Raw genomic sequence first — 15,152 nt, forward strand, 5'->3', positions numbered from 1 at the left:
ATTCAAGTCAAGACCTCTGGCCGTATTCTAAAACCCAGTTCTGCAAGAACACCGGATTTATAAACCCTCAATATATCCCACAAGCTCTACAAAGAAAGATCTGCCATTAGGCAAATGCAACTTTGTAAAATTTGTGAGCAAAAGGTCCACGGTGAACAAGCTAAGTGCTATGTCTCAGTCACGGGAAATCACGAATATTACCGAGATTAAAGAATATGGACACTTCGGAAGCCTATCCAGCAAGTACTTGTGGTTGAGATAAGAGAGTCTACTTATAACACTCCCTGCCCCTGAGGAGTGGTTCTCAGGGTGTGGTCTCCAGACCAGCAAAATCAGCATCAGTGGGGAACCGGTTTAAAACGCTCATTCTCGGGCCTCTTCCCAGACCCACCGAATCAGCAGCTCTGGGCTGGGGCCCGACAATCTGAGTTGTCACAAGTCCTACCCGGGATTCTGATGTGTGCTCAAGTTTGAGAAGTACACGTTTATGAGATACCATCTGCCTCACGAGGTACACGGGATGATGGCTTTCCTTCCCAGACATCTAGTCCTTAGTGCCCTAAGGCATCTGTGTAACGGGTCACCTTCTCCCTGTGCATCTAGAAGCCTACTGGCACGTAGTAGCTTTGGGAAAATAAGGAAAAGTGTCGAATACGTTGCTGTGTTCTTGACTGAGTCCACAATGCGAGTGTTCTTATTGTCCACAACTCATCTACCAAGCCATTCGGTTAGAGCAGCATCTACCTCCCTGAACCAATTTCTGTATCAACAAAGAAAACTTCAGTCATGCTGTGGTGACAAATCGCCTGCAAACTCCCCTCATGTAACGTCATAAAGGTTCACTGATGGTCACAACACACCTGCAATCAGGTCGGCAAGGACACTGTACCCCACGCGACACTAGGGGACCCAGGTGACACTTATTGCCATGGACACCATGATGGGAGAAGGGGGCACAGTGAACCACGCACTGGCTTTTCGAGCTCCCACCTGGAACTGACACGTCACCTCCGCAAATGTGTCATTGCCAAAGCAATCACGTGACTGAGCCTAACTTCAGAAAGAGGCAGGGAGTACCCAGAAAAAGAAGGGGAACATCTGAGATCGGCCCAAGTGATGACAATCCAGGGTTATGAGTGGGCCACAACCCCCATGTTGTGCAAAGCTGTGTTTTAACATTAAAGAAACGGTCGGGGGTGGGGGGTAGCACTTGGGTGGCTCAGTCAGTTAAGCGTTTCACTTCAGCTTGGGTCATGATCTCATGGGTTCGAGCCCCGCGTCAGGCTCTACGCTGACAGCTCGGAGCCTGGAGCCTGCTTCGGATTCTATGTCTCCCTCTCTCTCTGCCCCTGTCCTACTCACATTCTGTCTCTGTCCCTCTCAAAAATAAATAAACATTAAAGAATAAATAAATAAATAAAGCATAGGTTAATTTCGTACTTAATAGTGAATACAGAGTAATTTTTAAAAATAGGATTTGTTTCTGGGGCGCCTGGGTGGCTCAGTCAGTTGAGCCTCCGACTTCGGCTTGGGTCATGATCTCATGGTCTGTGAGTTCAAGCCCCACATCGGGCTCTGTGCTGACAGCTCGGAGCCTGGAGCCTGTTTCAGATTTTGTGTCTCCCTCTCTCGCTGACCCTCCACCGTTCATGCTCTGTCTCTGTCTCAAAAATAAATAAACATTAAAAAAAAAAGAAAGAAAAAAGGTGTTTTTGAGAGTGCACACATGTGCACATGTGGGGGAGGGGCAGAGAGTAAAAGGGAGAGAGAGAGAATCCCTCTGTGGTATTAGCACTGGGCCCAATGTGGGGCTCAAGCTCACAAACCGTGGGATCGTGACCTGAGCCGAAATGAAGAGTGGGACGCTTTACCCACTGAGCCACCCAGGTGCCCCTGAAGGGTGACGTATTTTAGATAGGATTGAGGGACTGGAGTCCTCTGAAGTCACAGGGATCCCATCCAATTAGCGACTTGTCTTTATCACCTGTTTATTCAGGCACATGATTACACAGCGAGGTGGATGGATCACAGCCAGAGTCCCTCTGCTGCCTGACACGTGAGAAGCGAGTGGCCCCCCCCGGGCGGCACTTGGTGTGGAGCCGCCTGACGACACTGGTGACAGAGCGGCACCTGACAGTCTGGGCTCAGGGGTCTCCTCTTGCTCTCCACCACACAGCCTCGTCCTTGCAGGTAGTTCTAAGGCGGGACGAGCTGGATCCTTCCGGATTGGGGAACGGGGAGCAAGTATAAAATTTATTTTGGCTCAAACACAGGACTGGTTGTTTGCTCTTTGGAATACCTCCTATGCGACTTCTGTCATCGGAAAGTGAGGGATACGGTTCCCATCCCTATTCAATTGCTAGGGCAGCTGGTTGCCTCAAACGCCAGCTCCTCCCCCGATGTCCAATCGGACGCCTCTGTACCAGCACGTGGTATTTTGCGCTCTAGCCGCTCCACAGAATCCTTGCTGGAATTCAGGCCGCGGGTCCCAGGGACACGACTCTAAGTGCTAATTCCACCTTTCACACTTCCAGAGCTGACTGTGACTTCCCAATTCCCAGCCCCCCTCCGCACCCCGGAGAACCACCGGTGACTTTGGCGGGGAGGGAGCGTGAGCACGTGCGGCCCTGGAACACTGTGGCCACCGGCTCGGCCACATCCTTTTGTGGTAATCGTCTTTGGCAAAACGGACTGTAAATATATTTTTATAATCAGCTGGCTTCTAAATTACAGCCGTGTGGCGTAATGGCAGAGTAAACATATGATTAGTAATTTCCTTATGGCAGAAAGTAGAACAGTCTCGGGCTGAGTCTCTGGCTAAGGCCCAGGGCTTAAAAAGAATTGTTCTTTCAGTACAAGAGAAAAGAGAAAACTCTCTTTCTTCCAAAGCCAAAGCAACGGGTCACGGCCTTCTTCCTGTGTGGAAACAGTTCTCCTTCCCGAGGAAGAGGGCAAGAGCAAGATGAACTTGGGAAAATACTCCAAGTGCGGTCTGCACGTTCAACCTCTGTCCCTGAAGTACTGCCTTCCCCATGGCAGCCATGGTTCCTGGCCTTCTAGAAACGACTGCTCCGGAGTTACAGAAATGCCATCCAACACGGACACACACAGACTACCATGGCTCCTTATACACCCAAGATAAAAGATGCAGCATAATGCTTCTTGTTTTGTTACTGTTGTCTCTGCCCCCTCCAACTTGTATACAAAAGAACTACGGTAGTTCTCCTAATTTGGGACGAAAACAATTCTCAGTGTGGACCAAAGGCTGTGTTGAGAAACTCTTGGGCTGCTGCTGCTTCGGGTGAAGCTCAGAATGGGCATTTTCCCCAGGTCCTGCAACCATTTCTGACGCGTGCCATGGACGCGGAAGTTCCCACCAAACAGGCAAAAAATTACTCATTAGGACCTGATCCCATCTGCGAGGGTTACCATACACCTGCACACCCGCGAATCTTCCCGCCACAGGACTGGCAAGTTACATGCCAGAGCCCCAGAGCCCAGCACTCCACTTATTTGGGGGGGGGGGAGGGCTGGTCTAGAACGCACACTCCCCGTAACTTTCTCCAGCAGCAAGGCTCCCCCGGCCCTCCCCACCCCCACACAGGGTTTAGTCCATTAAGCCACGGTGGAGCAGGACAAGTTGTATTCAACGTTTTTGTTGTGTGTTTTTTTTTTTAATGTTTTAAATTTATTTTTGAGAGAAAGAGAGAGAAAGCATGCGTGTGAGTGGGGGAGGGGCAGAGAGAGAGGGAGACACAGAATCTGTCAGAATCAGGCTCCAGGATCTGAGCTGTCAGCACAGAGCCCGACTGGGGGCTTGAACCCACAAACCCTGACATCATGACCTTAGCCACAGTCAGACGCTCAACTGACTGAGCCACCCAGGCGTCTCTTTGTTTCCTAATGTTAAAGTCTCAAAGTTCCCACTGATCTACCCTTTTGTCTAGGGGTGTCTTCAGCTTCTAATTTTCCAGGGTAAGAAAACAGAGGCTGTCACTTACAGGTTTAGGCTTCTCGTCACATCTGCCAGAAAACAAGATCGGGAGTCTCCAGCCCTAGGCCGGCCTCCCGTGGGGGAACCTGCCCCAGTGTCCTGTCACACATTCCTTCATAGCCTTGTGGCTCAAGAAACTGCAGCTACACCAATGGGGGACAATTAGGCTGGTTTATATAATGTGCCAAGATCCCAAGATAAAAAGCCTTGTAAGTGCCCAGTGTTAGCAGAGCAAACAAGGCACAAAGCAGAGCTCCCGGCAGCTAGATTCTGTATTGAGTTAAGACCACACTCCATGATAAAACACTCACTCGTTTTCTTTTGCAAAATTTAGCATAAGAAATCTGCAATGAAGCACAGACGTAGGAATTTGTTTTCTCATGCACTGACATTATTAATGACTTCTCTTGTCAAACAGAACAAAACTCCCAGGACCACGAACCAGCAGAGACGCAGCCCTCCCTGCTCAAAAGGCACGTCATGCCATTAAAGGGTACCGAACTCGCAGCGCCACTTTTCTTCACACACACAACCTTCTGCTTTCATTTATTGTGCTCTTTCAGGGCTGAAGGAGCTTGAATAACTGTGCGAACTGAAATTTAGGGCCAATCCCTGAGCTGGCAGATCTACCCCGGGATGGACAAAGATGTTCGCGTCCCCAGGCAGCTGTGACTTCACTTCCACGGTTCATGGAAGAGGACGGTCCTTCTGCCCTAGATGTCCCGGCATGGGACTTGGGGGCCATCACATACGGCCCCAAGTTGGCCTCAATTCCCAGTGCTACTTTTCAGAGCTCCTCTGAGTTGTTCTCTAAACAACCACACCTCTAAGCCTGTGAAACAACAGGCTTTCTAGGACAGGCATCGTGGTGCACACCTGCTGGGAAAATCTGTTCTCTGGTCTCTTTCTCAAGCCCAGCAATGAATGAGCAGAAGAGAAGAAGGAAAGAGGAAGAAGGGAAAGAAACGTGCAAGAACCCGCGATGATTCTCCGGTACACGTGACTCTCATAAATGGCCTGGGGTAAAATTCACCGCTGGCAACCGGGCCCAAGTACCTCATTTGCATTTTGGCGGCCACACTTCTTCATTGAAACGAGACAGACTGGATCCCCTTCACTTTGCAGAAAAGGCTACAAGGCAGGTGCAGTCACCCAGCAGCTGTACCCGAAACCAGGACCAGAGGCCTGACAAGAGCTAACTCGTCGCCTCCGCTCGGAAGTTACCTGTCTGATGAGCTGTGTGCCTACTAAGGCCTTAAATTTCCGACTCCCGACGTGCAACCTGAGTAACGGGCAGAGCCATGCAAACGCAGTGCTCTCAGAAGGTGTCTCGTCTCGTCCAAGTGCAAGACCAGCGGGCCAGCAGTCCCTGCCGGCACAATCCGTCACCTTTTGCTGCCACTGCTGTAAGTCAATAGGATCGGGCAGACAGCTGTCAGAGATGAAGCCGGGACAAGCAAGAGCACTTAATGAAACTTTATTTTGAAAATATGGCAAGAGTCTAAGGCACTTCAAACATTTAAATACATTTAAGACCAAAGTAAACGTGACATGGTATAAAGGAATCCATAAATACCTGGAGAACTACGCTATGTTTCTCTAGAGGCAAATATATAGCCAATTCCTCTAACGTGATTCAACCCTGGACATTAGGTACAGATTTGTGCAATTATTAATTAAAAACATGGTAATGTTACACGTACTTCTTCATGTCTCAAGGACGACGGAATATAAAAGGTGAAAATACTGTGTCAATTTTATATAGATGCCTTTTATATAAAAAGTCATATAATACACCCACCCAGATAAACCCAACCGAAAAGCTTTCTTTTCATTAAGTTTTGTACTTTCTGAGAGTTCTGTCTTCTATTTTTAAACCAGGAATCTACCAGGCCAGGCCCAAGGTGCTGACGATTGGTCATCTCCACTCCCTCACTTTCCAACGGTGAAGACAAAAGGAAAATCAACAAAACCCTCCCGGAATGGGATTTTCAGAGCTTTCCAATGGCTCCACAAGGGGTAAATATAAATACTTGCGGACAATTGTAAGACCGCCAAGCCAGTGAGAACCTGACGCTTCTTGGCAGTGGCGAGGGCGGGAGAAGGGAGTAGGGGCTGCCCGCTCAGGTCAGGTCACCGTATCCTACGACTGTACATAACGGAGCAGAGACTCGACAGCAACAGAGACGGGGGTGGGCGCGCCCCCGCGCACAGGGAAGGCGGCCAGGTGGGAGGCGGGGTGTGCCGGGCGGCACGCCCCTGCTGGCTCCGCCCCCACCGTGCAGCTCCAGGCTTCCGCCCTGGCTTACCCGTTCTGTTTGCTGGTGAGCTCAGGCACAGCACGCATACATTCAGTATCTGTCACCCCAAGAGGAACAATTAGCAGCTTAGTGGTGGCATGTAAATGGACGGCTATTTGCATATAATCAGTCAAATGAACTCCGGTGGGTGGGGCCAGGAGATGTCTTCCTTCCAAGCCTGGGGGTGCCCTAGAGACCAGGAAAGGAAAAAAAAAAAAAGGAGGGGGGCAGTTAATGAGTGACCTCAAGCAGATGTGTCCTCTATAACAGGGGCTGTGCCCGCCACAGCTGACAACCACCTGTGAGCCAGCGTGAGGGCAGCTGGGACAGGGGACACAGACCCACCAGCGGGAGCTGCTCTGAGCAGCTGTCCGGCTGTCCTGGGAAGTCGCTGTCCCGCTAAGAGTGGGCTCTGGGAACAGAGGTTGCCGCTCACTGTCTGCTTTAGGAAAAATGCCAGGAACGTAGCAATATGTACTCACGGGCACACGATGTGCCACTTGGATAATTCTGTCCAGAAATAAACCCTTCACGTGAAGAGGGCATAAGCGAATGTTTGTTTCCCAAGGACAAGCAGGTGCCCAGCCTCTGTGCTGCTAACCATCAGCACTCCTGGCCTTGTGGGCGGGGCAAAAATCATGAACTCTCAAGTTCCAGACTAAAACTCCCATTTTCAGAATCCTCAGAAAACCCGCACTGCCTGCTAGCTCCCGAAGAGGGGGGCCGGCCAGCCTGCTGGATTTCGGCCTGTTCACAAATGTCAAATGCACAACACTGACCGGAGACTGGGCCTTCGCGAAGTTGACATGGGCGTAGAGGAGAACGGCGATGTCCTTGTGTCCCGCCTCCAGGGCTATCGAGAGAGCCGTGCTGCCGTCCTTGAGGAAAGAACAAGCCAGGCTGGGTTTCTCACACTTACGGACAGCCAAATGGGAGCAAAACAAATACTTCCCAAGAATTGATAAAGTTCCCCAAATTTGTTCAGTTCTTCAGGAGACTTTTCTGGACCTCTGTGTGCTAAGCCCTAAGGACGAATGGGGCACAGCGTCCACAATGGGGAAGTCCCAGTTGGAGAAGAATCACCTCATCCCCTCTGGCTCACGGTGGTTAGAGTGTAGATGTGTGCACAGTACGTGCTCAACAAATGCAGGCTGCCTGCGAAGAAATTTCTCAACTATTCTTCCCACCAGCTGGGGGCTCTAGGGGAAGATGTGGGTGGAAACATAGTTTCTTTTTTCCTTATATTTCCAAGGGAGCAGGCAATACCACAGTGTGTTCTGACACCGTGCAATTTGTCAAAGATCTTTTAGCTTTCCTCTTCCGGGAAGGAGTCCCTCCTCCAGCCCTGATCACCCCCAATCGAATGCTGTGAATCCTGCTGCCTTGCAGAAATACATCTTATGAAAACATGGGGGTGGGGTGCCTGGGGGGGGGGCTCAGTTGGCTAAGCTTCCGACTCCCGCTCAGGTCACAGTCTCCCGGTTCCTGAGTTCGATGCCCGCATCTGGCTCTGGCCTCAGAGCCAGGCTCAGAGTCTGGAGCCTGCTTTGGATTCTATGCCTCCCTATCCCTCTGCCCCCCGCCCACTTGCACTCTGTGTCTCTCAAAAATAAACATTAAAAAGAATTTTAAAAGAAAAGTATGGGGGGAAACACTAAATATGGAAAAGTTAAAAAGTTTCCAGTTAAATGTTTGGTTCCCATTAAATTGCAGGCATTTAGAGGATGTAAAGGAGGAATACAGCAAAAAACCAAAAAACAAACAAACAAAAAAACCAACACAAATTATTTTCCGTCTGATCTTGGCATAAGGATTCCCTTATGGTCCCTAGCAGCAGGAAACAATTCCCATGTGGCTGGCATCTATGGTCCTTCCCTCCCACCCAGAATACTCGGAGCGACTTGTCCAGGGGAGGCCAGCTGCACACCCTCGTCTTCCATTAAGCATAAGGAAGCAGACAATTAGTTGAGGTGGCCAGCATTTCCGGAAGCCACTGCGGTTCTCTGGCCTCTTCTTACCACATTTACAGGCTGTTCTTTGCTAAGCGAAGAGTAAAGTAAAAGCAAACGAAAAACAAGACACATGAAACACAAACTGCTCTTGAGGAAAGGGGAGGTGGAAGCTGTCTCCCTGCTCCAGCGGAAGGCGTTCACTCCCAGGGAAGTGCGCGCATCTGCGGAAGCCCGTCAGCCCTTGGTACCAGTAAATACCTGCACGGGTTTGCTCTTCCTGCTGACTTGGGCCCACAGGAACCCGACATTAAGTGCAAAAAAGGATATTTTCCTTCTAATGTTTTAGTGTTTTGAACTGAAGGAAGCTCTGGTCCAAACCTGTGCTCCACAGAGACAAACTTTCCAAAACAGAACCAATCCAGCCTGACCTCTGTGACCTTTGCACTTGGAACCACATCACCACCCAAATATTAGTTCCTGTGCCTTCACCTGTTGGTACTCCTCCCCTTTGATCCGGAGACATCCAGAAGCTGCAACTTTCCTTATGACGTGTCCTGGGCAAGGGGTTATCTCGAACAGGGACAGCTCAGGAACCGGGAGAACGGATCGGATGGGGAAGATGGAAAAGCAGAGCAGGAGTGGGGGAGATGTGCTCAAAGGAGCCGGGATGGTCTGGAGGGCCTATAGCTGAGGAGCTGCATGAATCAGCCACTCTGACGGGCCCCAGGGAAGGGCAGGCTTGCCTTCATTTCACGGGTGGGAAAGCGTTTCAGTGTGCTAACAAGTGGTTCAAGGCATGCAATAACCCAGCCCGGAACAACTCGCAGTCCAGATTTCCAGGACTGGGGACCTGGTCCTCTCTTCTTCGTGGGCCTGCAAGTTGCCCACGCTGGCTCTATTCTGTGTTGTAAATCTGTTTATGGCCCTTCGGCAAGCTGGTTCTCATCCATGCCCGTCACCCCTCCTCCTGTAATGAATGAGGGGGCCGAGGCCCGCTGACCTTCCTGCCTTCTGCTCTGGTTGAATCAAGTGTCAGTTTGCACACGGTAAACGGTGCCAAGCCAGACAGGGAAAGGAGGTGGCCCGGACCACAACAGAAATCCCCAAGGGGCATCAGGGAGGATGTGCTCTTTCCCTTCCCCGTGGCCCCTGCAGGGCCCGTGGGAGCCACTTACGTTGTCTTCCAGGTGGCCGTTGCAGCCCGGCTGGGCCAGCAGCAGCTTGACGATCTCCACGTGCCCGTGCTCACTGGCACACATGAGGGCGGTGGAGCCCTCGTCGTCCTGGATGTTGACGTCGGCCCCACAGGCCAGCAGGCCCTTCACCATGTCGATCCGCCCGTGACTGACCGCCAGCATGAGGGCTGTCTGTCCCGCCTGTGGGGAGGCACGGCGGGGCGCTTCAGCAGCACATGCTGGCAGAGGGGGGGGGTGGGGGGGGTGGTGCCGGACTGGGGCGGGAGGTGGGGGGATGGCATGACGACACAGGGAACGAAGCACATGTGGGATTAACGTGGGGCTGTGCGGTGGCAGGCACGGAGGGAGAAAGAGTTTCTCACTCTGAGCTACGAGCTAAGCAACGTCAAGTAATGGGTCAGTTTTCGCCTGTCGCTTGCAGGATCTATCTGGTTACAGCAAGAAGCTGGCAAGTTCAAAGGTGCTTCAAAGTCCAACTGTGAACACATCTGCACCGCGCACGCTCTGCTTACGATATGGAGACAGTTGGGAAGCAACTGTCGCTGAGCAGACGGTGGAGACTCCCGGGCCCCCAGATGCAGGCTGACCTACGGTTTACATGCACATGCTCCCAACAGAGGCAGCGCCAAGGCCGGGGAGTGGGGAGCCTGCAAGGTGAAGCTGAAGCCAGTACCTCACAGCTCTGCCCAGTCGCTATGGACCGCCAGGCAGCCACGCGGACACGAGGCCAGGCCCCAAAGCGCGTGTTCAGTGACGGGAAGCACGGCCATGGCCCGCAGAGGTCAGAGCTGCGGAAGCGCATGCTCAGCAGCGGCAGCGCGGCACGGTCTGGAGCGCATGCTCAGTGTTGGGAAGCAGGGCCCCGGGCCGGCACGGGTCTAGAGCTGCGGGAGCGCATGCTCAGCGGTGGAAGGTGCGGGTCAGAGCTGCGCAAGCGCGGGCCCGGGACGCACGCGCGCTCACCTGGCTGGCTTTGGCATTGACGTCCCCGCAGCCGAAGAGCTCTTCCACGACACGCATGTCCTTCTCTGCTTCCACCGCGGCAAGGGCTGCCAGCATGATGGGGGTGTATCCCGCCTTGTTCTGGTGGTCCACGTTACACACGTCTGCAAAGACACGTGTCCCTTTAGGGAGAAGCCTTCCAACAGCGTCCCTTCTCCCCAGCACCTGAAGGAACGGGGTTTGGAGGAGGCCAGTGAAATGGCCTCAGGTGCTCCAAGTCCCAGAGTGACTCAGACGGAAATGCAAAATACGTTTTCACGTCAAACCAAGAAAAAAGGTCTCTTTGGTACTGTGTGAGGCCAGAAGCAGCAGAAGTGACAGTAAGCTTCCACGGCACCTCTTGTTCCCAACTACTGGCTGACCTTCAGAAGCTCTGAAGTCAGGGGGCTTGGTCTAGGAAATGGTTGCTTTGAAGGGTCAACAAAGATGTTGGGATGTGGATATTAATCTATGTTAAGGGGACCCCTGTTTTGCAATGAAGAAGGCAGTGAAAGCTACAAATACTTAGGAGGGACTTGTAAAGGCTTATGCAGAGAACACCATGGTGTTACCTGCTCAGCCATCAGTACCTGTTCTGACACCCTGATTTTGCTACCCTGACTTGTTGGGGCCCTTGGAAGCCGGACTCCAACCCCACGACACCTATCAAGCTGTTCTAGGAACTTGGTCTGAGAGCAAATGCAGTTAAGAAACCGTGAGGACTGAGAGACACAATAAACCAGACCGTTTCCGTTCCTGTAATTCTTTTTTTTTTTTTAATATATATATTTTTAATGTTTATTTATTTTTGAGACAGAGAGAGACAGAGCATGAACAGGGGAGGGTCAGAGAGAGAGGGAGACACAGAATCTGAAGCAGGCTCCAGGCTCTGAGCTGTCAGCACAGAGCCCGACGCAGGGCTCGAACTCACGGACCACGAGATCATGACCTGAGCCGAAGTCGGACGCTTAACCGACTGGGCCACCCAGGCGCCCCAGCCATTCCTGTAATTCTTAAGGAGGCTTTGGGGGCTCAATTACCCTTAGGAAATTCCTTTAGCACTTTCTAATAAAATGAAAGGAATGGAGAATGCAGGAAAGCAGCTTTCACATGTGACCAAATATAGTTAAAATGTTCAGGATGTTTCATCGTTAAGGGGTGAAAAGAGAAGGTACTACCACAAAACGTCCCTTGAGTTCTAAAATAACTGCATACCAGGAACATGATGGTATTTACACAAGGGCATGTTTTTGTATGTAGAAAGGGAAAAAGAAAAGAAAATGCTGGGTGATGGAGAAGCACGTGGGCAAACATGCTCTCAGAGGCTCCTCATCTGTGATGTTCACTCCCTCACAGATGGTTGCCGGTCACCCACATTCACCAACACACCGTATGGAGCCCCAATCACAGCCCGTAATGGTGACCAGTACAAAGCTAAGTAAACCCAGAAGGGTGACTAACCAAAGCCATCCAACAATGGAGTTGAAATCATTTGGTTTACCAAAATATCTCATCCACACAAATTTTCCAAGGGTAGATTAAACTGTTGCTTTCAAGAGCAAAAAATCTGTTTAGCTTTTCTGGATATTAACCACTTTTCTGTTGAGACAACAACGTGGCCTGACAGGACCAGCAGCTCTGTTTATCCTCTGGGAAGGAGGCTTGGAATTCCTTCTCATTAGATGGAAGCAGTTTTAGCCTCACATAGCCCCATTTGCTGGGAATAAGCAAACTTAGAAAAGACGATAAATCTGCCCAGTTACTTCTCTGCATTAATTCAATTTCCCCAAAACAGAGTAGAAGAAATTGGAGAGTTGAATCAAGAAACAGTACATGAAAACTGGACAATTTTATTGCATACTCTAAGTCAAATGTTCACACTGTTCTCACTAATTAGACCAAGGTACTAGAAGTTCTGTATCAGTCACATACTAAAAGTAAAAATACGTATTTCAAAAATAAATCAGAGTCACTTGGGGACTAGGTGAACCACTGGCTGCTCTATTTGAACAAAAAGTTGGAAGCTCCCAATTTTCCAAGGGGACCCCTTCTATCTAGCACACCCTCGCTTCATGTTTAATACACGTCAGAGGCTATATTCTGGGATGGGATATTCCAGTTATAAACAAGATTTGTCACTGTCCTCATTACTATGGCTCAGAGAGAAGAATAACAATTTCTTCACTCTATGCTGAGTTGTCAATAACAAGGTATATTTTGGTGGGAATATACCATTGGTGATGATTCTACTATAATCTGGTATAGTGGCTTTGCATGGTCCCCGTCTCGGCTAACTGTACATATCTGTGAGGCAGTTGGATGGGGTCGGGGAGCCAGGACAGGAAGAGCAGCCTGGGGACACCAAAGCTGTGACTCTGGCCCTACGAGCAGTGATCTGTCTCCTGAGAGCGCACCCGCCCAGCCTGCATGACTCAGCTCAGGAGGGACCCTGAGTCATGTTCACCTCCAGGGATATACCTCGCCTGAACGCAGCGGAACTGCAGCAACACTATCCTTAAAACCTCCCCTCCAAACAGACCTGGAATCTGTGCCACCCTGCTTTGTTTCCATTTCACGCCTCCCCTCAGTGACTCAAGGATGACATTCTTGGCCACATCATGCGGAAAAGCAATGGAAAGGGTGTTAGGGTGGTCACAGAACTGAGGTGTGGCTCAACCAGCCTCTCTGAGATGAGTCACACCCCAAGTGCTGAGGGGAAGAGACCAGGACGGCCAACGCACCGGCGTCCAAGAGCAGCTTCACGATCTCGAAATTGGAATGTGACACGCTGTAATGGAGGGCCGTGTTGCCGTTGCCATCCGCCATGTTGATGATGTGGCGCAGGACGTCCGGGGAGACGGCCTCAAAAGCAGCTATGTAGTCCCCCACCATGGCCGGGCAGGCCGACTTCTGACTGGATACGCGGAACCACTCGTGCTGCAGGGTGTTCAGACAGGACCGCTGCCAAGACACCAGCAAGGGGCATTAGTTCTGCTATTTATAGACCTTTCCGAGACCCAGCTGCAAGCCCAAGAAATGAGGCCTTTTATAGTCAGGGTGCGTGCAGTGAGAATTTGCTCTCAAAGAATGACTAATGAAACGCAGAGCCCTAAGAGAAGCCTCAAACTCCAAACTGGAGCGTCCCTCCTGCTTTTCAACGACGGACACGTTCTAACTTCTAAAGAAGAGGTCAGACAGCAACACTCAGGAGCTCCACCAGCAAGGTTCAAAATCTGGCTCTGCTACTTGTGGGCCGTACAATCCTGGGAAAGACACTCATTCTGTGCCTAAGTTTACTCATCTGCAAAACGGGGATGGTAAGAATACCTTTGCCCCACAGCACTCGCCAGGAGGACAAACGAGGCAATACACATGAAAACGCTCAGGCCTGGCTCCATTGATTACCGAACTATTAATATTACGTAATTGTGCTGGCCCTGCACCTGATTTTCAGAGTAGTCAGGACAGAAGAAGTGACCTCACCCACACTTGATGATGCTGCTTTCTTCCTATACAGACCAACCTCAACTCCTTCAACATCCCCACAGCACTGGGCTGGGAGACTGTAAGCGTGTAGTCAGTTCATTGTCACTCCAATCCCAGATACAAACGTTCAACCACGGAAAGGGCTTAAAAAGCAGGTCCCAAACAAATGACATTTCTCATTTAGGATCCTCTGCATCTGATCACGAGCCCCAGGCGCCCTCCCTTGGGCTGCGGACACATGAACATGGCGTTTGTTTCCTGGGCAATCGGGTCAATCCCAGACCGTATGAAGTTCAGTGCAGACTGTGGGTAGCCACTGCTGGTGATGGAAAGAGCTACAACACTTCTTCCATGAGCCCTCTTTTACATGAGTTTACCATCCATTCATTTGTGCTTTGCTTCTTCTTCTTTTTTTTTTTTTTTAAAGTGAGTTCTGTGCCCAATGTGGGGCTTGGACTTGGGACTCGTGATCTCACGATCCCAAGATCAAAAGTCACGTGCTGTACTGACTGAATCAGCCAGGTGCCCCTTGTTGCTCACTCTTTAAAGACTTCAAAATATATCAGAGAAAGATGGACCGCCTCTGTCAAAAGCACCAGAACCCAGGAAGTCCCCTTTCTACAGAGGCTGGAGCTGGAATTGTACAGCTTCCGTATCTTTATCATCCTGCTACTGATTATTCAGTTTTAGCCCATTCAGTCGTACTCTGGGCCACCTGGTAAAAAGGGTACTGGGCTGGAAAAAATGCATCACGTGTTTCTTCTGCTCACTCTTTTACGTATTCAGATTTCCATTTCTCTGGAGTCCATCATCACGCAGAGGGAAGGGAACTGTGTCGTCTGGGTGGCGACGTCTGTTACGGATATGCACGTGCTGTCCTGTGATGGTTACCTGGCCCCGGCCATGTCATCATTCAGGTGTCTCCCACTTTTCACAGAACAATGCTTTAAACACTTTTTCACCAAGTGAGTTCAACTTAACCAAAAAGGTACTGAGCACAGAGTGTGCATGTGACAACATGCTTGGCAACCTGGGGCCGCAGCACCAGTATTTTGGGAATGGTAGAAGAAAAAGTCTATTATGGCTATAAGACCTAGGGTCCAGAAGCACCAGTTTTTAAGTTTAGGTTAAACCTTGTGGGAAATATTAACACTGCAGTGACGTTTCCTGGTTTTGCTATTTGTAACTGAAGCACAGACAGGGATTTAGTTTATGCTGATGGAGTTTAACATGTGGTTCTGTG

At 50.5% G+C, this 15,152-nt stretch overlaps 1 protein-coding gene across 2 annotated transcripts in view; it reads right to left on the reverse strand.

Annotated features, from left to right (window-relative positions):
• Positions 1–5,455: 5,455 nt before the first annotated feature.
• Positions 5,456–15,152, reverse strand: part of KANK1 (KN motif and ankyrin repeat domains 1) — a 212,188-nt gene continuing 202,491 nt past the window's right edge. For both annotated transcript variants that reach the window (XM_047101577.1, XM_047101585.1), the window contains 5 exons: positions 13,165–13,384; positions 10,406–10,548; positions 9,422–9,622; positions 7,074–7,172; positions 5,456–6,483 (listed from right to left, as the gene is read on the reverse strand). In XM_047101577.1, coding sequence (XP_046957533.1) covers positions 6,421–6,483; positions 7,074–7,172; positions 9,422–9,622; positions 10,406–10,548; positions 13,165–13,384 — 726 coding nt within the window. In that variant the 3' untranslated portion in view covers positions 5,456–6,420. The remainder of the gene's footprint in view (positions 6,484–7,073; positions 7,173–9,421; positions 9,623–10,405; positions 10,549–13,164; positions 13,385–15,152) is intronic.

Source organism: Lynx rufus, unplaced genomic scaffold (assembly GCF_022079265.1).
Source record: "Lynx rufus isolate CCGP_SWC_20201006 ecotype Redwood Valley unplaced genomic scaffold, mLynRuf1.p SCAF_10, whole genome shotgun sequence".
Lineage (NCBI taxonomy): Eukaryota > Metazoa > Chordata > Mammalia > Carnivora > Felidae > Lynx > Lynx rufus.